The sequence below is a fragment of the Carex rostrata genome, chromosome 13 (genome assembly GCF_964058835.1).
Source record: "Carex rostrata chromosome 13, lpCarRost1.2, whole genome shotgun sequence".
NCBI classification, from domain to species: domain Eukaryota; kingdom Viridiplantae; phylum Streptophyta; class Magnoliopsida; order Poales; family Cyperaceae; genus Carex; species Carex rostrata.
Window position 1 is genome coordinate 10,078,990 of NC_135930.1, and position 21,763 is coordinate 10,100,752.

A 21,763-nucleotide genomic window follows, 5' to 3' on the forward strand; every position below is an offset into this window, starting at 1 on the left:
TTAGTACCTATCAATACATTCAAGAATGAAATAGATTAACTGATTTATTGACTCAATTTACTTTACACCATAACAATTCACACTTAAATGCCTAAGTATGAATACTTGAAATTTTAGATATTAATATTTTTACAAAAATTATCGGTAATGATCCCCCAAGTAGTTAATGCCAAAGACACTTATGTAGATTTCTCAGAAATAATTTACAACATAAATATTCACACTTTACTGAGTAAGTATGAATACTTGATGTGTTATATATTTTTTTTAGAAATACAAATGTCATATGTAAATAATTTATACTTCACTTATAAGTATGAATATTTTATTTAGTACCTATCAATACATTCAAGTACCAAATAGATTAATTGATTAACTGATTTAAGTTGCTTTACACCATAGTAGTTCACACTTCAATGCGTAAGTGTGAATACTTGAAATTTTAGATATTAATATTTTTACAAAAACTATCGGTAATGATCCCCCAAGTAATTAATGCCAAAGACACTTGTGTGGATTTCTCATAAATACTTTATAACATAAATATTCACACTTTACTGAGTAAGTATGAATACTTGGCATTTTAGAGAATAATACTTGACAAGGTATGAATACTTGCACACCGAGTTATGAATACTTGAACGACGAAGGACCCGAAAGTACTTCATCATGGATCTCATTTGAAAGAGAAAATTACATAGAAAATGTTCGTGGTTTTAGATTTGTAAAATTCCTCACATATTGTTAGAAATATTGACGAGATTAAATAGACAAAAAAAACCCACTTCTAAAAATGTGTAAAAGATGAATATGTAAAAGAAAGTTGATGTCCAGTTTTTTTTTAATACTTAATGTCTTAGCTATGAATACTTAATATATTATATGGTAATACTTGCGCGTATAAGTATCCATACATGAGCGTGCCAGTTGTTAATTTTTTCAAATATAAGTGGTCTTCAAAGTAGTTAGTAGCTTCCCATTTAGTTAGTGATTTCTATTGTGCTTTATCCATTAGTTAGTTAGGGGGACATTTAGGGGACTGAAGTAGGGGGACTGTTAGTTGATTCCTTAATACTATACTGTTTCTATTTTTTATTATTATTTTTATTTCCAAATGGACACGTCCAGTTGATCCAAAGGCGATGAGCTCCAAATAGATTGCTGTCCTATCGGCTATCGCTAGTTCTCCACTTCTCCTCTACAAAGCACCTCACCTTAGTAAGAGTGTGTTTGTGCTGAAATGGAGATAAGAGTACCAACCTTACCTTCCCCTTCCCCTTGCCACTACGCCTCTGCCTCTTTGTCTCCCCTCCCCTCACTTGGCTCCCTTCAATTCTTCTCTCATGGCACCTCCCTGGTAAAACCCCTCTCAAGTTCTTCCTCCCACTGGAGAGCAACCCCAATTACTTCCAGAAGATCCCCCCTCCTTGTCCGCTTCTCTGCTATAGACACTCCAGCTGAGCTTCAATCGAATTTAAAGGTAAGAAATTCCATCCAATACTGTACCTGTTGGTATCTGTAAGGCAAGGTGCGTTTAATGAAATTGTTTCCTGATGTTTTCTCACTTCTCAGACTTGGTACCAGCATGTAACACCGCACCAGTATGCAGTGACCGACTGGTACTGAACAAAAATGGTTTTGACCCTTTTAGTATGTATGTACTGTACAGTACTGGAGATGAATAAGACGCTACTATAATACTTGGTACGGAAGAAACCGATATATGTTTCCACCATAGGATACCAAGTTCTGGGATTATTCATTTCACTATTCAAATCTATCATCAATCAGAATTAAGTTAATTGATTTCTCAGTTTATGGATTTTTTGAAATATAATTAAACATGCTATAACCATACCAATGCAGACGAAAGCTGCTGAGTTGGCAGATGAACTAAAGGGAACATCAATTTTTCTTGTTGGTATGCTTACTATTCAAAATCAGTCACGCATTTATATAGAACTTTCACTGTCAATGACTTAATTTCATAATTTTTTTATTCGTTTTAGGGATGGATTGTCCAATGAAAAGTCATCTTGGAAAAGTTTTAGCTGATTCATTGAGATATTTCTTCTTTGACAGGTTTTGTTCTCCTTATGAATTGCCATCTAGTTATTATGCCTATCTACTAACCTTATCATATGCCAAAACCCCATTTGAGAGTGACTTAATCCCTGCACAATTATATAGAGGAGATATTTTTGGATGTTTAATTTAAGTTTTAGGCTGGATCTAGGCTTTATTCTTCAGTGAATAAATAATCTCATTTAATAATTTATCTTTGTGTATTATAGTGATAGTCTGGTAAAAGATGCATTTGGGGGAGAAGCTGCTGCCAAATTAGCTTTCCAATCTGACGAACAAGGTTTTAAAGAGTCTGAGGTAGACTTGCCATCTGTATTGTTAGTATCTTTATTTTTATTTTGTTTTGTTTTATTCTATGTTCTTGATGATGTTTGAGCTTGAATTTGATACTGTAACCTGTGTACCATTTGAGTTTTGGGCTTGGCAATGAGTTGGTTTGGGTCAGGCTGGGCTTGAAATCGGGCTGGATAAGACCAGACCAGACCAGACCTCCCCACTTGTAATGGAAACACAACCCTATCCATTTATGCTTTAGTTCAGTTGATTGAATTAGTTGAAATTGCAAATTGTCAGATTAAGTTGTTTTTAGGCAGACTTAATTTTGTGTTTTCTCCATATATCTCAGTGGACTACATTGGGATCCTAGGAAGTTGGATTATGTTGAGTCTGACCCAACCAACCACAGGTCAAGAAACATCCACTTAATCTGGTACTTATCCCAGTGGCCTTAAATGGGTTGGATTGAACCGGTCAACAATTCAGTCTTTAGGTCACTACTTTGTCTTGTTCTGGTTTGTAGGAGTTACAAATTAGAGTAAAAGCCAGTTGAAACCTAAATGAGTTCTGGGTGTGGTACATCCCTTTCATACTAGAACAAAAAAATAATTAAGCTAGTACTTCTGCTGTGATTTCATTATGCCTTGTTGGTACAAAAACTTGTCAGACAGAGGTGCTGAAGCAGTTGTCTGCCATGGGGAGGTTGGTGGTTTGTGCAGGTGACAGTGCTGTGCAGAGCAAAACTAACTTGTCAGTCTCATTCCTGTGTTATAATATTATTTTTCTTATAATTTTGAGGGTTAACAGAAGAAGATTATCTCCAAAGCATTGCCAAATCATTAAAAAAAATTGTATGACCATAGTTTGAATGAGAATAGTCAAGTTAAATAAAAAGGATACTAGAGTAGAAATAGTATGATTAACTGTTGGAGATTGGCAATGCCTAATTTAGCAGAAAAAAATGTGTCCCTATTTTAGATTCCTTATTCTTAAAAAGAGACATACACAATCAAACAAAATCCTAAGAAAAATGCAGTTTGTATTGGCTCATACTGGTGCTGTATTGTTGGCTAAATACTCCTGTGATACTAGTATATTTCCTTAATATATTATATTAATAGGGATCTTTCTCCAACCTCTTAGTTATGGTACTTTTTAATTTCAAAGGGCTCTTCTGAGAGATGGCATCTCTATTTGGATAGACCTTCCATTGGATGTATTAGCAAAGGAAACCACAACAAATTCAGATTCCTTTTCAGAGGTTTGCAAAAAAAAAAAATTATACTCCTCTTGATCTCAACATGTCAAATGTACCCCTGCAAAAGGTGATGCTTTTCAGAGACCACCAAAAAAGATGCCATTTTATTCCATATTTACCTTAAAATATTTGACATATATGATGTACAAACAACAAAAGGACAGGGGAGATGTATTAGTTGTTGATCTTTGGGTTTTAGTGAATTTTGATGAAACATTTCCTTCTATAGGCTTCTACGGAACAATTAGTTGTTGATCATTGGGTTTTAGTAAATTTTGATGAAACATTTCCTTTTATAGGCTTCCTTACTGAACAAAAGCCCCAATCCTTTTTCATCCTTTTCCATTAAAATGTGACTAAATTTCTTTGTTAATTTCTTATGGATGGTCATACTAATTTGAGCATAATACTAGTCTGTGTACGATATGATGTTACACGAACCTCCGTATTTTTTTTTTGTTTCTCTGTGTTTCCTAGTGACATACCTATACTGGTCATAGAGTCCTTTACCTAATTGGTCACCAAATTAGCCTAGGAAAATTTAAAACAATAAAAAATGAGTGAACCCACTACATGTTACTTATGTGCTGGTTGCAGTTAGGTCCTTTTTCTGTTACTGTGTTGTTGCTGGCAGACCTATACGGTATCAATGTTGGTGCATATTCCTTAAATTTTGGGACTAATTAGGAATCCAGTGTTCTATGCATTCCTAATTTATTTGTTTTATATGACTATTTAATTATCTAATTGCATGAGTTCAGGTACTAGGTGCGCTTTCAGCAAGGTATAATGAATTGAAAGAAGGATATGGAATTGCTGATGCCACAGTATCTCTCGAAAGTATATCTCTTCTTCTTATATGCTAATCAGATTTATTGCATTAACAAGAAATTTATTGGAAAATATATTAACAAAACTCAGGGAGAGAGGGCGGGAGGGTAGGGAAGCAGGGATGACATGGAGAAAATAAATTTATTTTGTAGGGTATCCACAATGATTTTGTAGGTTATTCAGGGGTTTAGGTCTGTGGGAGGAACCGTCCTCTCAGTATAACTTGTAACTCTCCAATAAAGTAAAATGCAATGAAATCTGACAGGAGTAGCTACACAACAAGGATACGACAACTTGGATTTTGTCACTGTAGAGGATATGGCATTGGAGGTTAGTTTTTATTTTTTTTATTTTGAACTTTTAAAAATAAGTAAATTTTTGTCTGAAACTTCAGTAATGGTGGTATTATACCTTGATTAGATTAGCCATCTTGGTAACTTCTGTGTCTTACTAATTACCGCAACACTGCAACTGGGCTCTCTTGTCTTGTAAATGAACCATAATTTAGGTAACTTTAATATATAGAGAGGGAGTGATATAAGGTGCATAGTTTGACATCTTTTGTTTATTAAATTTGAGATTGTCTAGCTTTACCGGTATATATAGGAAGGGATATTTTGCTGGTGCAAGGGAAAATTTTGCTATGGCGAAGAAATATATGGGAGATACAAAAAATTTGGAAAAGCGACACATACTCCTTTTGGCTGATTGAATTGTATTGATATTGTGTTTGTGTTGTGCATTATAGACATTGAAGCAAGTGGAGAAGCTGATAAGGGTCAGAAAGATGATGGAAGCTGCTGCGAAACCATTTTGAAGAAAAAAAAAAAGGCGAGTAAGAAATAAAATTAATTGCTTGAACATATAAAATAGGTGGTGGTTTTTTACTACTGAGGGGCCTGCGCAAATTTCTCTCTTGTTTAGTGCCATGGCCATAGGTCCGGATGCACATTTTTTTTTTTTTGTAATTTTGTTTACTTAAGATGCCTTTTGTTGTTAAATATTCAATCTATAAATGATGACACTCAGCTACAGCCATAGTTCTTGGCATTTTTTTTTTATTAGATACTTCTATTTCAATATTCTAGAGAAGTTGCATGACTTGTCTTCAGAGGATTAGATTCTGATAGTCAATAGCTACACTTTTAAAAATGATTGATAATACCTACTGATTTCATTCAAAAGCAAGCTATAAAAAAAAATGCATAGCATAATTTAGTAGCAGGTGTCATTCAACGATTTAATCGATTTTTTATCATTTAAGAAGATTTTCATGTTAGGAGTTAAAAGCTGTTTAATTTGTTTAATTGATGTTTGTTTGCGTTTTTCAAAGGCTTGTTCAAAAGAGAGAAAATAAGACCAATTCCAGTATTCACTTGATATACCAAATTCAAAAATCCATTGCTTTTTATTTATTTTTAATTAAAGGTTCATAGGTGATTGCATAATGAAAACCAACAGAATTGTTTAATCCATATAAAGAACAATACGCGTAACGCATATGCATTTGGCAGCTCCTCTTGTGGGCTAAACATTTCTTTGTAAAATTTGGTTGGAGATAAATATAGAGAAAAATGCCTTGCGCTAAGTTAAATTATTATTATTATTTTAGAAAGAGATGCTGGTCAATGTATTTAAAAGCAGTGCAAATTAATTGACAACGGTTAGTTTAGAAATTAACCTGTATACATGTTTGAAATCTGATAAGTAAAATATAATTTATATATTATACATATCATATATATGAAAACTGACAAAATTTTATTTAAGTTTTACAGTTCATCAGATAACGTAAAACTTACAACGGTCCATATTTAAAGGCATTTGAAGAAATCAATATTTAAATTATATAAAAATTGATACACAACTAATATATAAGAAAAATAAATAAAAATGTCTATAATTTTTTTTTCTATTTTTTAAAACATAATTGGCATGATTTTAAGAAACTGTTGTTAAGATTATCAAGATAACACATTGTCAAGGGTTCCCTGTCCTTTAAAAAGATAATCATCTAATAGATTTCAATCTACGTCTTTCATATGAATAATATTGTCTTAATCAACTTCTCTAGATATAATTTTCTATGTTATTTTGTTACCAATTTTTGTTTTTATATTTAGTCTTTCGAGTGTGTAATGAAAAAAAAATGATTTATTGTTGGATTATCAAGGTACAACTGCAAAAAAAAGAAAAGCTTATGCTACGTTATGTAAAAAAAAAAAAAAAAAACACTCACCCCAAGACATGTTACGTTCTATTATATTTCAAAAAGAGATGCATATTATGATATTAAAACTTCCAAATTAAGTATCTGAAAAGAATCATTTATAGATTTCAAAAATTTATAAGTTAATTTAAAATAATTTTCGATCTCTTAATTTTCATACTAAATTAATTAGAAAATTTATAAATTTTGTATGTAACCACATTATTTGTAAAATAGATCGTTAAAGTTTAGATTTATTATTTGAATTAAATTCAATCATTTTAGGAGTTAAACTTAATAAAAAAAAATTAAGAGTATATTTGGATCGTGCAAGGATTAGTGCAGGAATTGTGATTTTTTTAGTTAGTTAGTTAGTATTAAACAAATATAATATTATATTAGATTAGATTAGTATTAAATAAAATATTAGTTAGTTAGTTATATAATATTTATTTAATCTAATATTATATTTATTTAATGCTAATCCACTATTTTTATGAATTAGTAGAATAGGACTATTTTTTAGCTAGCCTAATTTGCTAATTTGTGTTTGGATCACTAAAGTTTGAAAATAATGGAGTTAATTCAAAATTAGTTTTATTCGTGAGTGATCCAAAAGCACTCTAAATAAGCTTAGAAATACTGTAATTCTACTCGTATCACAAGAAACAAAATAAATAGCCAGACGCATGTTTAGATTTTAGCTCAATAATAACATTCTAATTCTACTCGTATCACAAGAAATAAGAAACAAGATAATTAGTTTTTTCAATTTGGCACGAATCTCAAAACGGACTTCTGGAGTTTAAAGCTAAAAATATCGAATTAATCTGAACCGTTGATTTTGGATACAAAAGTGTCAGATACAGATACCTGAGACTGAGAGGATACGAACTCTGTCTACATTCCATACGGTTCTTGTATAGAATCCGGAGTAGGTACTTGGTAAACAGGTTAGAGATCCGACAAGATCTCTACATTTACTCGCCCGTTTTAAACTCTCTCTCTCTTCATTTTTCAACTGAAATCTGAACTACAACCCTAGAAAACAGCCATGGCGATCTGCCGATCTCTTCTCCTCCTCCCCTTGCTTTTAGTCGCCATCGCCGGCTGTGCCGCAATCGCACATGCATCGGACGCCTCGATCCCTTTCCTACTGGTGCACAAGAAGGTCTCGCTCGAGAGGCTGAAATCGGGTTCCGAACAGGTCACCGTATCGATCGATCTCTACAACGAGGGATCCACGTATGTACTGTTTGATTCTCTAGATTTCTGTTAACTGGAGTCTTTTTTTTATTTAATTTGTCGATGCATAATGTTATGATCTACGAGAACTTAGATGCGAAATTGGAATGAATTACTTCTTTTTCTGACTGGATATGGTAGAATTGCGTGTTATATTTATACTGCTTCCGATTAACTGTTAAATTAGTTACTTTTTTCTCCAATTAATTGGTGAGTCCGTTTGTTAATGTATACCATCAAATTATTGTTTAACTCGTCTGGGAAATTTTACTTTTCCTTTCATATACTCAGATCTGGTTTATCTGAATGGGCGATTGTTAGTGCTACTAGTTTAAAGGTCTCCCTCATAAATTCTTAAGAGTCGTGCATTTCTTTTATTTCTCTGGTTACAAAATTCTAAACCTAAGGAGCAAGCACTGTACCAACACGTCTAATATTTCTTGTTACTATTAATCTAAATTGAGAAATTATGGCGTTCTCCTACAGGAAATGTGTTTAGTTTCTATAGTTGCAGAATTAGTACTCATCTCTCCATGTATTAAATATACTATTCAGGACGGCATATGATGTGATCCTGAATGATGATTCATGGTCACAGGAGGTGTTTGAGACTGTTTCTGGAGCTGCCACTAAGACATGGGAAAAGCTTGATCCGTAAGTTATTATATTGGTAAAGTTGTGTTTCCACCTTTACAATTCCACATATTTTGTTAATAAAAAGGAGAATTTATCTAGATGATGTTTTAAAGAATTAAAATTGCAGAGCATAAATATAAAAAAGAAAGTATCCAGGATGCCCCTCTTAAAAATGCAAGGGATCTCTCTTATGACTCTTTGTCCTTTTGAAATTGAATCCAAAGTGGCCTCTCTTTTCTGATTTGTTTCATCATATTTGATGATGAAGCAAAGCAAGAAGCATCTCTTTTTCATAATGCCTTGGAAGGGTATATGGTATTTTTGGTTCCTAACATAATTTGTTTGAAGGTGTAATGACATACCATAAGCTTTTCAGGGATGCTCCTTTAGAATAGAATCATTTATTAATCTCTGTACTTGTTTTTGAAAATATTTCAGAGGTGCCTCAGTTTCACATTCCTTCGTCTTGAAGTCTGATGTTAAGGGTGTATTCCATGGCTCACCTGCTGTTGTTAAATTCCGTGTACCGAATAAGGCTGCCCTTCAGGTATCTTTTCAAATTAAACAGTTAATCAACTATCAATTGCCCCAACATGATTATTGTTATATTCACCCTTTACTAAATGATTCGTTTGTGTATCCATGAGCTAATTTCTTTTGGTATTTTAGGAGGCATTGTCATCTCCTGTCCGTCCTATTGACATCCTTGCTGAGAGACCTCCTGAGAAGAAGTTTGAATGGGTGAGTTGTAACTACAAACGGAAATTTATAATATGCACCTCTTGGTAGTGGTATCATACTTTGTACCCGCTCTGACCAAAACTTGTATGTTCATGGCAACTAATTGAAATTGTGCCTAATGCGTTAATTTCTACATAACACTTTTACTTGGCATTCTCTAATTTTTGTTTTTGTTTTTTTGCAACAACTCAAAAATGCTTGTCTGGGTTTCAATTTCTCCAGGCTAAGGTAAACTTTTGTCCATTAATTTCAGTTTTTGCTTATATTCTCTGTACTATAATTGGATCCTGATTGAATCCTTGCAATGTCCAAATTTAAAGTTAATAATAATTATCTGTTATTGTTCTTGTATTTCTGATGGGGGTATCAGTTGTAGTATTATAACTATTGAACAGAATTTAATCTGATAGACTACTGGACCGGGATTTGGTCAGATTCTCTCTTTATATATAACACTGAAAGTTAATGTCTGTTGTTTTAAATTTTTAAAATTTGAATTTCAGAGACTTGCGGCAAAATATGGATCTCTAGTTTCAGTTTTGACTCTGGTGGGGATCTTTATCTACATGGTAGCTAGCCCGTCGAAATCAGGAAAGGGTGGCAAGAAGAGGCGCTAAAAGAAAAACAGATGCATGGATGCATTGTCTTTTTATTTGAGAAAAGAAGCTTTTTTTGTGTAGGGATTTTGCGTAATAGTTGTAACCTTGAAATGTGTTATTTATCACTGATGTAGCAATAGATTTCTGTTAAATGACATTCAATTTTATTTTAGTTTTTAATAATCTGAGAGATCATCAATTTGGAGGGATATATCAATGTTTTCTTGTACTTATTTTTCTTCGATTTTCGACTTGATTGAAGAAATGGTCAATTACTGGTGATGGATATCACCTTTGACATACGAAATACTTCAAAATTGAGGCATGTTTGTGGTTAAATAATGAAACCAGTCATTTAATTATCTATATCACGAAAACGTACGAAAAACTTGAAATTGCTATTTATAATGTAGCCAGTTATTAAATATACATGAATTTGGGATGATTTTGTATTGAGTATGGTTAATATAACATCAGTGTCATTTCAGTCTATATAATACAAATTCCAAAACCTATCAAATCAAATTCAAATAATAAATTCAAACCGTTCAAACTGATCTACTTCATTAGTTGTACGTTTACATGTAAAATTTATAAGTTTTTGAGTTTATTTGGTATCAAGTCAAGCGGTCAAATGTGTGAGTTTTTAAATTAATTTTAATACATTCATTTTTCAATTTTTTTGCCGCTTGATTTGATACTAAAATAACTCAAAAATATAAAAAGTTTGCATGTAAAATGCATCACTCATAAAGTAAATTAGCTTGAACGGTTTGGATTCATCATTTGAACTCAATTTGATAGGTTTTGAAGTTGGTGTTATATAGACTGAAATGACACTTGTTATATTAGCTATACTCTTTTGTGTTTGTTATATGCGTTGAATGGATACGTTTTCTCATCAATTTATGTACAATCCACGCCCCATAATGAAATTGATACGGATTAAAATAAAAACAGGGGCAACTATGTGATTGTAAATTTGTAATATACTAGCAATTCGAGGGAGCAAGACTTGCAAGTATTACGCACCAGCTTATATAAAAACGAGACAACCAAAAATTAATTTATTAGTATGTACAGGACATATATTAGATATTAAATTATATTAATTTTGATGATATTTGAATTATAAATGTGACCATAAATAATTAAAAGCATAAATAAGTACGCACAAATACATTCTAAATGCAGTATAAAATAATTATATGCATAATTGCTGATATATAATTATCACGTGTCTACACATTAGTATACACTAGAATGATTATGAAAATATGCTAAAATGAATGTGTGGTTGTACACTTGTACTATAAAAATAGTTATGAAAAATCTTGATTTATTTTCAAAATATATATATCTATTCAAATTCATTTTTGTTGTCTGCACATTAATTTTAAGATTTTAAGATAAGAATTGCTTTAAATATTACAAGTAGTCTACTTTTATTGAAAATATTTAAATTTATAAAATATAATATGCAAATCTAAACTAATACTATCAGTAATTATATAAAAATTATGTATCAACCAAATTACGAACTTGGTACCATATCAATTAGACCTAACTTGTAGAAAATTTGTATAATTTTGTTAATACTAAAAAAAGTATAGTTAAAATACGACAATTAAATTAGTATAAACAAAAATATAATTGATGTTGACTTAAAAGCGCATCCACCGTACACAAAAAGAGAAATAAAATCCTTCTCATTCCATACAAAAAGGCCATCCAAACGGGCCGTTTGTATTATTTTCTCATGCGTCAATTTTATTTACGGATAAAATTAACACGACTTAAAAGCAATATTTTGATGCAAAATAGCTCAGGAATAATCAAGGAATAACAATCATATGCTACAAACTACAGCTATATTTAGTAGGCTAATGTTTGATAGATGAATAAAATGGGGAAAAAAAATAAACCAGTAACTCTTTATCTGATTGAAAGTGATGATTAAAGTTATCATGTTAAACCTTGATATTACATTCTAATCAAACATACTCTGTTTGGAAGCAAAACAAATTTGAGGATAATGAAGAATAAAATTTTCCGTGTAAGATAATTTAACGTAAGAAGAAATACAAACTTATCTAAACTAAATGATCACAAATATATGCTTCAAACTGCCACTATGTTTGGTAGGATAATAGACTAAATAGTTGGTAAATGAATAATTAAAATGAATGTAGAGACAAAGTATCTATTGTCTCATTTGAAAATGATAATAGTTAAATTCTATTGTGCCACAAAAGTTTTTGGCAGTCTAAGTTATTTGGTAGGGTTATGTTTGGTAGACGAGATCGAATCGTCTGCTACTCTGGGGGCAAGAAATTCCTGCCTCCAGAGTCACTATTGGTGGGCCCCCAGTTTAAAAAATAACAGTGACCGGTCCCACTCGCAGTGACTTAGGGGGCAGGATTTTCCTGCATCCCGGAGGGCAGGTGATCTGTTTCCTTGGTAAACGGTTAAAGTTAAAAAGATAGCGAGTGATTTTTTTTTAAAGTGTGGTCATAAAATTTGTCATGTTATTTGATAGAGTTACATATATTTGGTAGGCTGTTAAAGTTAAAAAGATAAAGGAGTAAATCTTATATTTTCTTAAAGTGTGGTCATAAAATTTGTCATGTTATTTGATATAGTTATATATATTTGGTAGGCTGTTAAAGTTAAAAAGATAAACGAGTAACTCTTATATTTTCTTAAACACGGTCATAAAATTTGTCGTGTTATTTGGTAGAGTTATATATATTTGGTAGACGGTTAAAGTTTTAAAAGATAAACAAGTACTTCTTATCTTTTTGTTTTTTTTTTGTTTTTTTAAGTGTGGTCATAAAATATGTCGTATTATTTGGTAGAGTCATGCATGTTTGATAGACAGTTGAGTTAAAAAAGATAAACGAGTAACTCTTATTTTTTTTAAAGTGTGGTCATAAATTTTGTCGTGTTATTTGATAGAGTTATATATGTTTGATAAACAGTTAAAGTTATAAAGATAAATGAGTAACTCTTTTTTTTTTTTTAAAGTGTAGTCATAAAATCTATCGTGTTATTAATTTCTAGGGGGGGGGGGGGCTGATACAGTGAATTTTTTTTCATATTCATTGAAAGAATGTATTAATTCAGTTTTATCTCTCTATCAAATATAATTAAGGATTTCTCTAATCATTCTTGTATGAGATAAAGAATCATCTTTTTATTCTTCTATATTATTTGTCTATCAAAAAATAAAATAAGAAATAACACAAACAGTGTGATCTGAATCGAACGGTCAGAGTTCTGAGAGAAATCATCTCCAGTTCTTAGAAGAGACTGGAGATGAGCTGAATAAAAATTATGTCATGGCTGGTGGCTGAACCTGGAATTTGATAGACCGAGTGTTAAAAAATTATTCTCCAGGTTTTCAATCCTCGTTGATTGTGGCTCAGAAATACAACACGTTTATACGATTAGCACTTGAGTTGGCAAATTACAGTCTTGTCCTCTAAATAATAATAAAATGAATTTTGTGGACGAAAAACATTAACATCTTTTTTCGCATATACTCTGATTTTTTTTTTCTAGAGTCAAATATTCTGAGAATCTGAGTCATATGTAGTTAATCAAAGATGTAAAGGGCATAAGATGATATAAGAAACTACATTACAAAAATCAAATATAATTTTTTATGTCTTAGTAGTCAAAATTAAATTAGACACAATATTAGACAAATATGTATATCTACATTTTTCGCATAATCTTCTAAAGGATATTTAACAACAATATAAAAATAGATATTTATGTCTTCGTGTATTTATTATTTCCGACTTAGATATAATTTTTTTTTACAAAGATATAAAACAAGTATTAATTTTAACACCACAATTTTTAGTACTCGAATTCTATTAATACGATTGTCATTTCATATTTGCTTTTCTTAAAAAAATTGAAAATAACTTTTACCAATAAATAAAGTGTCTATTAATAAGCAATTAGCGGATAGCAATTTCTCGGTGTAGAAATTTTGAGATTTATCTTATATTTATATATAGGGCTGCAAACAGGTTATGTAATATTTGAATTTGTATCTGAAAATTAGATATGATATATGATATTCGAATATCCGTACGTATCCGTATTCGGATATGATTTTGAATTTTAATTATTTATATCTGAATAATAAATATATATCATATAATTTAATATATATTTTAAAAATATTTATATATATATTTACTAATATTCGAAAAATAAAAACAGATATAAATATAATTTTACTATTATCCAATCCGTATCCGATTCATTTAGACCTATAAAAGTTCCATATCAAAAAAATTACCTGAGACAAATTGTTCAAGCAATGCTGCTCGCAAAAGAGGACAATACCTAATACGTACCTTCAAACATAATAAAACCTGGAGGACATTTCTTTAAAACCTACCTTTCGCGAGGGTGTCTACGCAAAAGGTATTGTGCTTGTTACCTCAACGTCTTCGACCATTTTTTTAGCCTTTGTCGTATAAACCGACTCAATTTTAGGAGGGCGAGAGCCGAGCGAGCGAGGGAGGGAGGGAAAATAGAGAGATACATTATTCCGAGAGAGTGAGAGAGGGAGGGATCGAATCTCAGGTCTCATCAGTCGAAAACAAACTCGAAGGAAGAAGGAAGAATCGGCCGTAAATAGCACGGTAAGTCTCTTTCCATTCAAGCGTTCTTTCGCCCAAAACCAAAATGCAGCATCGAATGGAATCATGGGCATCCGATTGATAGATTTTCCAAACCATGGTAGCAGCCGGTACACTAATTTTAATGTTTTAGGGGGAAGAGGGGGGGGGGGGGGGGGGGGGGGGGGGGGGGGGGGTAGTGGTAGACTGAATCCCCAGCTGGCCATCCCCTCGCTCCGTCTCTTTAGGTACCAGATGGAGCTTAATTTGCATATTACAAATTTTCTGGTTTAGTTTGCTTCCTTGTGCACCGTGCCCAATTGAAGAGACTAAACACCAATTATTTGACTTAAAAGGCAAAGCCTTATCAGTCTGGTATTTGCAATCCTTATTTCTAATATTGTTTGAGAGGTGATTTATTTTCGTTATTTTCCTTTAACAGGTTTGGGCGCAGACTTATGGTGGCCTAATATTGGATATATAAACTACACAACTGAAATAAACCTAGAAATGAATCAAGAAGAGGATCGGGAGAAGCGTTTGTTTAATAGCCTTGGTGTCACATCAGCTAATGTGGAAGATGTCGAAAGGAAAATATTGTCCAAGGTAAAACCCTTCTTTTGAGGAGAAGGAAGGATCGTGCATGTATATTGCACATGAAAGATGACATGCATGACTTTTTGTTGTGGTTGACATGGATGTTAAAATCATACACTATCTCATTTCAGTATTAAATTCTCTGTCTGATACTTGGTGTCATTTTAATTTTGTACCTTGTGCAGAACCAAACAGTAGTTTTCTATTGTAGGCATGAAATAGAAAGTAAGTTCAACGCTACATAAATTAAGTTCTAGCTCATCACTCTTAAGTATACCCTAGTATTTCACTAGAGGCAGTATACAAACTTTCTAATATCAAATTCCCATAATAGAAGGCTATGACTGAAATGAGGTCTCCTCTTCCTTGCTTTAAAAAATTGATATACCCATTACCTACCTCCAATTCTGTCCTGAACTGTGTATCATAATCAAATTATAGAAAATGGAAAAAATATAACTATCTGCTGGATCCCTACTTGGCTGAAATGTTGCTCCCACATTTAGTCTCTTCATTCTTTTATGAAAAGGATATGCATGTACTACTGAATGTCAAAGAATGGACATCTCCATTGGTCTTACAATGAAGATGGGCAAATCCACTAATGCATTTCATTTCCCCAATAAATATCTCAGCTGGCATTGCTTTGGTTTTAGTTTTTGAATACTTGGAACTATCATCACCGATCACAAACAACACAGATTTATCCTTTTGTATGAATATCTTGTACAGGCAAATGATGACTCCAGGCATGGCACTGCATCAAACGACTGTTCTCACAGTGGAGAAGAAAATGATGAATCGGCCAAACCCGAAACCAAACTTCTAAATAAATTGCATGCAATCGAGCTTGAAATTGAAGCCGTTTCTTCTAGCATCAAAGCCGAGGCTTCAACCAGCGAAGAAGAGACTGAGGAGAGCAAAACAGGGAGTAACCTCCAAAAGGCACTTGCAACTGATCGATTGAAGAGCCTAGAGAGGGCTAAAGCACAGATAGAGAGAGAGATTTCGAAATTCGGTGCAGGCCCCTCTAGGAGAGAGGAGACATTACTCCAAAAATTGGTTGAAGAGAGACCAAAGAAGAGAAAGGGCATTTTGAAAAATGAGGGGGAGAGCTCAGGTGCAGGTTCAAAAAGGCGCGTCAAGACGGTTTCGTATGACGATGATGCAGATTTTGATGCAGTATTGGATGCAGCCTCGACTGGATTCATGGAGACGGTAATATTTATATTTCCCTCTTTTCCCTCGTCTACTTCTCTTGCGGTTGGTTAATCCTCCAAAGAAAATGTGGATTCTGGTGTTTTTTTTGGTATGTGTAACCCATTAGGGAGATAATGAAGTTTTCTTTTGTTGCTGTATCACTTCCCATGAAAAAAGGAACATGTTGTAGACCATGTTTTCAGAAAAAAAAAAGAATTGATTGGTCACAAAACTTAAATAAAAGGGAATAATATAAAATTCAAGGACTGAATAAAATATATCAAGTTAAATAAAAAAAAAGGGTAAAAGAAAATGGAAAATAATTAATGCTGAATTTGGTGAACTATCAGGGTTTATGTAATTTTACCTTATATATTGCATTGGTGTAGCACATGTTTTATTTTGCTATTAAAATTTAAGAGTGAGAGGAACGGATCTTTTAACTGAGCTTTTTTAGAAGCTAGGAATTTCACAGTCATTGTGTGCGAACCTGTTTGAGTTCACGTAATTAGGTTCATAGACATTGTCTGTCAATTAAGTTCACATTCATTGAGCACGGACTTCCTACTAATATAATTTAAGCATGTCCCCGTGTCTTTCTATCACTTCATCATTTCACATAATATAGACCAGATCAAATGTAAGCTGGAAACATTAAAGGCCCAATCTATTTAAGATACCACAAATAATTTTTGTTAAAGAGTTATATGTAATTTACTTTATATATTGCATTGATGTAGTACAAGCTCTAACTGAGTTTTTTTTAATTAAAACTAGGAATTTCGCAGTCATTGTGTGCGAACCCTGTTTGAGGTTGCATAGTTAGGTTCATAGACATTGCCTGCAAACCAAGTTTGCATTAATTGAGCACGAACTTCCAACTAACATAATTTAAGCATGTCCCCGTGTCTTTCTCTCACTTCCTCATTTGACATACTGTACTCCAGATCAAATATAAGCCAAACATGTCCAGTCATTTTGTTATCGTTTTCTTTCTAGGAAATTGAAACTCATCATCCCTGTGGTTACATCTAACCTTTTGTTACTAATGTACACCTGTTTTCTCTAATCAGGAAAGGGAGGAACTTGTCCGAAAGGGATTGTTGACACCATTTCACAGCCTTAAGGGCTTTGAGAAGCGTGTACAATCTACCCAGGCCCAATCTTCAAGCTCTACTAGTGGGACCCGTGAGTCTGAAATAGTTGCCAGGGTTAGAAGATCACTGTCTGAGATTAAGCAGGCCAGGCCTACAACGAAGCTGATGGATCCAGCTTCTTTACCAAGTCTGGAACCACCGACTGCTCCATTCCAGAGGGTGAGAAGGCCTCTTGAACAACCTGCTTCAGATGGAGAGGAGAGAGGAAAAAAGAAAAGGAGACAAAATGCTAAGCAACAGAGGCCGTTGCCTGACAAGAAATGGAGGAGGGAGCAACCACAGGATGTTATAGGTAAAATAACTTTATTTGTTAAGTTCTTTTTTTTTATTGGAGTTCTGTATTTCTTAGTTGTTGTAAAGCAGTATATTTATATTTCATTTTTCAATAGTTGTCATGATACCACTTAAAGTGGTTATAGTCCCTCCATTATGGCTGCATGATTCTGATTTATTTCTTTGGGTATAAGTGCTGGAATTTCGAATTCACTTTGGCATAGCCAAATTTGTCCCTTGACAATTTCCTTCAGAATATGTCCCATTTCTTATTTCAAGTTTCTAATTATGGTCTTTTCATGATGAAATTCTTCACTCTGTTCTTTCACTAGATGAGGAAGATGACGAGGAAGATGGAGAATCAGAACTGAATGCAAGCTCAGAATCAGATATCTTACTCGAAGGCGGTATCAAGTTACCTTTCCGTATTTACAATCAACTTTTTGAGTACCAAAAAGTTGGCGTGCAATGGCTCTGGGAGTTGCACTGCCAGAAGGCGGGTGGCATTATTGGGGATGAGATGGGGCTTGGTAAGACTGTCCAAGTCATCACTTTCCTTGGTTCTCTACACAACAGCAACCTGTACAAACCTTCCATTGTGGTTTGTCCAGTTACGCTTCTTAGACAATGGGAGAGAGAGGTAAAGACTTGGTATCCCAAATTCCACGTGGAGATTCTGCATGATTCTGCGCACAGCATCACCACCAGGACAGCACCATCAGATAGTGGGAGTGAGGAGTTGGAGGATGAGGACAGAAAGGTGCGGGCGAAGGCCCGAAAGGGTGCTAAATGGGAGGAGGTCATTAGCCGGGTGATTGATTCTGAATCTGGGTTGTTGCTGACGACGTACGAGCAACTCAGGATTCATTGTGACAAGTTGCTTGATATTGAATGGGGTTATGCAGTTTTGGATGAGGGTCACAGGATCAGAAACCCAAATGCTGAGATAACCCTAATTTGCAAGGGTTTCCAAACCAAGCACCGGCTTATCATGACAGGCGCGCCAATTCAAAATAAATTGGCTGAGTTATGGTCTCTATTTGATTTTGTCTTTCCTGGGAAATTGGGGGTATTACCAGTTTTTGAGGCTGAATTCTCGGTACCGATCACAATCGGTGGTTATGCAAATGCGACCCCATTACAGGTCTCAACAGCTTATCGGTGTGCAGTGGCGCTAAGGGATATTATCATGCCATACCTACTAAGGCGCATGAAGGCTGATGTAAATGCACAACTGCCCAAAAAAACCGAGCATGTTTTGTTTTGCAGTTTAACTCCGGTACAGAGATCAGCGTACCGGGCTTTTCTTGCGAGCTCAGATGTCGAACAGATCTTTGAGGGGAGTAGAAAATCTCTGTATGGCATTGATATATTGCGAAAAATCTGCAACCACCCTGATTTGTTGGAGAGAGAATTTAGTGGGAGCAATCCTGACTATGGCAACCCAGCAAGGAGTGGTAAGATGCAGGTCCTTGATCAAGTGCTTAAGGTTTGGAAGGAGCAGGGGCATAGGGTTTTGATATTTGCGCAAACCCAACAGATGCTAGATATTTTAGAGAGTTATGTGAAGTCAAGGGAGTATGTTTATAGGAGGATGGATGGCTATACTCCTGTAAAACTGAGAACTGCTCTGATGGATGAGTTTAACAACTGTGCTGAAGTTTTCGTGTTCATCCTGACTACAAAGGTTGGTGGGCTTGGGACAAATTTAACAGGTGCAAATCGGGTTATCATTTTCGATCCGGATTGGAACCCTTCTACTGACATGCAGGTATGAATCACTGAAAGCTCTTTTTTTTCTCTTTTTGGTTAGGAACTTTTGCTTATACACACGCTAATGTAGGTAATGCATGTTAAGACCCCAATTGTAAAAAAAAGAAAAAAGGAAAATAAGCAAAGAAAGGATAGGAAGTGGAATAAAGCAATGCCTTTTTTTTTGTCTTTACTGCAACAGATATTTTATACTATTTGAAGGTAAGATTAACATTTTTCATGATTGAAATTGATGCCAGAAAATGTGTTGGACATTAGTTATAGCTGGAATGTGTCAGAAACTTTTGGTCTTATTGTGCACTGCTTTAAACCATGTATCTGCAAAACAGTGTTTACTTTACACTATTAGCAACTTTGACTTACATGGAACAGCTTATCTGGTACATGGTCTTTGCCTCTTGACAATTCTAGGGATGTTTTTGCATTCATCTCAAATTTCTGCTTGTATGGCTGAAACAGACAAATAATGAGAATAATTCCTGTTTTTTTCAGGCAAGAGAGCGAGCTTGGCGAATTGGTCAGACCCGAGACGTCACTGTATACCGGTTCATCACTCGTGGGACAATAGAGGAGAAGGTATACCAGAGACAAATATATAAAAACTTCCTTACACATAAAGTTCTGAAAAATCCCTGCCAAAAGAGGTTCTTCAAGGCGAAGGACATGCGGGACCTCTTTACGCTCCAAGAAGATGAAGTTGGCAATACAGAGACCTCTGATATCTTCGGACAGCTTTCAGAAGATGTCAACATAAGGGCTGAAACTCATCTGGGCGCAGAGAAAAATGAAAAAGGGAAGGAAAAGGTTCCGGAAGAAGAGAATGGAAGGGCCGATGACGACAGTAACATACTCAAGAGCCTTATGGATGCTCGTGGGATTCATGTTAGTTTTTATTTTAAATTTGTTTAAAAATCATTTTACCAGCATAAGGTGGCTTCTGTTAGGTTTTCTATTTAATTAATTGAGCCCTAGTCCACCCAAAATAAAAAATGAGAATTCCACTGAACACCCTTTGTATTCCCTGAGCATTGAAAGCCCTTTATTCATTAGATTTAGTTATGTACTGGTGTTTTCTTTCTTTCTTTAATTTTTTAGGTGGTGTGTACGTGTGCGTGTGTGTGTGCGCATGTGTGTGTTATTGGTATTGTGTCCTTGTTCTAACACCTCTTTTCTCAATTTCTAGAGTGCTATGAATCACGATGCAATACTTAATGTGAGCGAAGACCAGAAGCTGCGCATGGAAGAAGAGGCCACAAGAATTGCACAGGGAGCAGCTGAGGCACTACGTCATTCTCATATGCTGCGCAGCCGTGAGAGCTTCGCTGTTCCCACCTGGACTGGCTATGCGGGATTAGCCGGTGCCTCTAATTTACCCCGTCAAAGGTTTGGGTCTACCGTGAATCGCCGTGTTGTCACAATGACCACTTCGACCTCCTTTTCTGTTGGTGCCAGGGCTGGGGCTGGGGCTGCTAATGGAAGGACCCAATCATCAGCTGAGCTATTAAGTAGGATCCGTGGTACCCATGCAATTGCTGCTTCTGATGCCATCGAGAGGGATTTGGAGGTGAGAAGGGGTGTAAGCAGGAATGTGGTGAGTCAGCCTGAAGTGCTGGTTAGGTTGATCTGTAGCTTCTTGCAGGAGAGGGGGGGCAGTGCTGATTCTGTGTCTATCACGGAACATTTTAAAAATAGGGTTAGGTCGGAGGATCTGGTGCTGTTCAAGAGCTTGTTGAAGGAGATTGCTGCTTTGGTGAAGAGGCCTAATGGTTCCATATGGGTTTTGAGATCTGAATACCAGCAATAGTGAGAGTAGGGACATAATTGTTGCTATTGTTGCTTCACCATTGTCATTTTTTTTTTTGATTGAAGGCTATCTGACATAAGTTCTCTGGTGGTGTTTTGGTAATAACTAAAGTAAAGAGCAAGGAAATGAAAATCATTCTTTGTATGAATTGAATATCAGATCATTTGCATATATACTAACTCCCAAGGGGTGAGAATGACCGTTGTCGTTTGGGGTTGGGGGGGTGCGGGATCTGTTACCCACTCAATTAGAATCAGGTATTCTTATGAATTCAGGCAAGAAAAAGATTAGCTAGTATTATTTGATAATACCTTTTTTAGAAAGAGTTTGGAAAAAATGAGGTGGAGATTTTGAGGTTCAAGGTTTCTCTTTTAGGATAAATATTTTTGGTTGGGTGTTGTCCCACATAACCTCTGAAGTATTAAAATTTTTCATA

The 21,763-nt window shown here is 34.4% G+C and overlaps 3 protein-coding genes across 3 annotated transcripts; all 3 read left to right on the plus strand.

Moving 5' to 3' along the window:
• Positions 1 to 1,187: 1,187 nt before the first annotated feature.
• On the plus strand, positions 1,188 to 5,484 carry SKL1 (shikimate kinase like 1). The gene is made up of 9 exons (XM_078313916.1): positions 1,188 to 1,480; positions 1,867 to 1,921; positions 2,010 to 2,082; positions 2,295 to 2,382; positions 3,029 to 3,111; positions 3,529 to 3,622; positions 4,381 to 4,459; positions 4,716 to 4,780; positions 5,199 to 5,484. Exons 1-9 carry the CDS (start codon positions 1,241 to 1,243, stop codon positions 5,265 to 5,267), a joined length of 846 nt encoding a protein of 281 aa, XP_078170042.1. The 5' UTR covers positions 1,188 to 1,240; the 3' UTR covers positions 5,268 to 5,484.
• A 2,073-nt stretch (positions 5,485 to 7,557) lies between these two features.
• On the plus strand, positions 7,558 to 10,091 carry LOC144563834 (translocon-associated protein beta (TRAPB) family protein). The gene is made up of 5 exons (XM_078313307.1): positions 7,558 to 7,904; positions 8,460 to 8,558; positions 8,979 to 9,087; positions 9,210 to 9,509; positions 9,785 to 10,091. Exons 1-4 carry the CDS (start codon positions 7,714 to 7,716, stop codon positions 9,327 to 9,329), a joined length of 519 nt encoding a protein of 172 aa, XP_078169433.1. The 5' UTR covers positions 7,558 to 7,713; the 3' UTR covers positions 9,330 to 9,509; positions 9,785 to 10,091.
• Positions 10,092 to 14,369: 4,278 nt separating this feature from the next.
• On the plus strand, positions 14,370 to 21,475 carry CHR8 (chromatin remodeling 8). The gene is made up of 7 exons (XM_078313575.1): positions 14,370 to 14,547; positions 14,966 to 15,129; positions 15,853 to 16,338; positions 17,394 to 17,769; positions 18,083 to 19,521; positions 20,016 to 20,405; positions 20,707 to 21,475. Exons 2-7 carry the CDS (start codon positions 15,034 to 15,036, stop codon positions 21,325 to 21,327), a joined length of 3,408 nt encoding a protein of 1,135 aa, XP_078169701.1. The 5' UTR covers positions 14,370 to 14,547; positions 14,966 to 15,033; the 3' UTR covers positions 21,328 to 21,475.
• Positions 21,476 to 21,763: the final 288 nt, after the last annotated feature.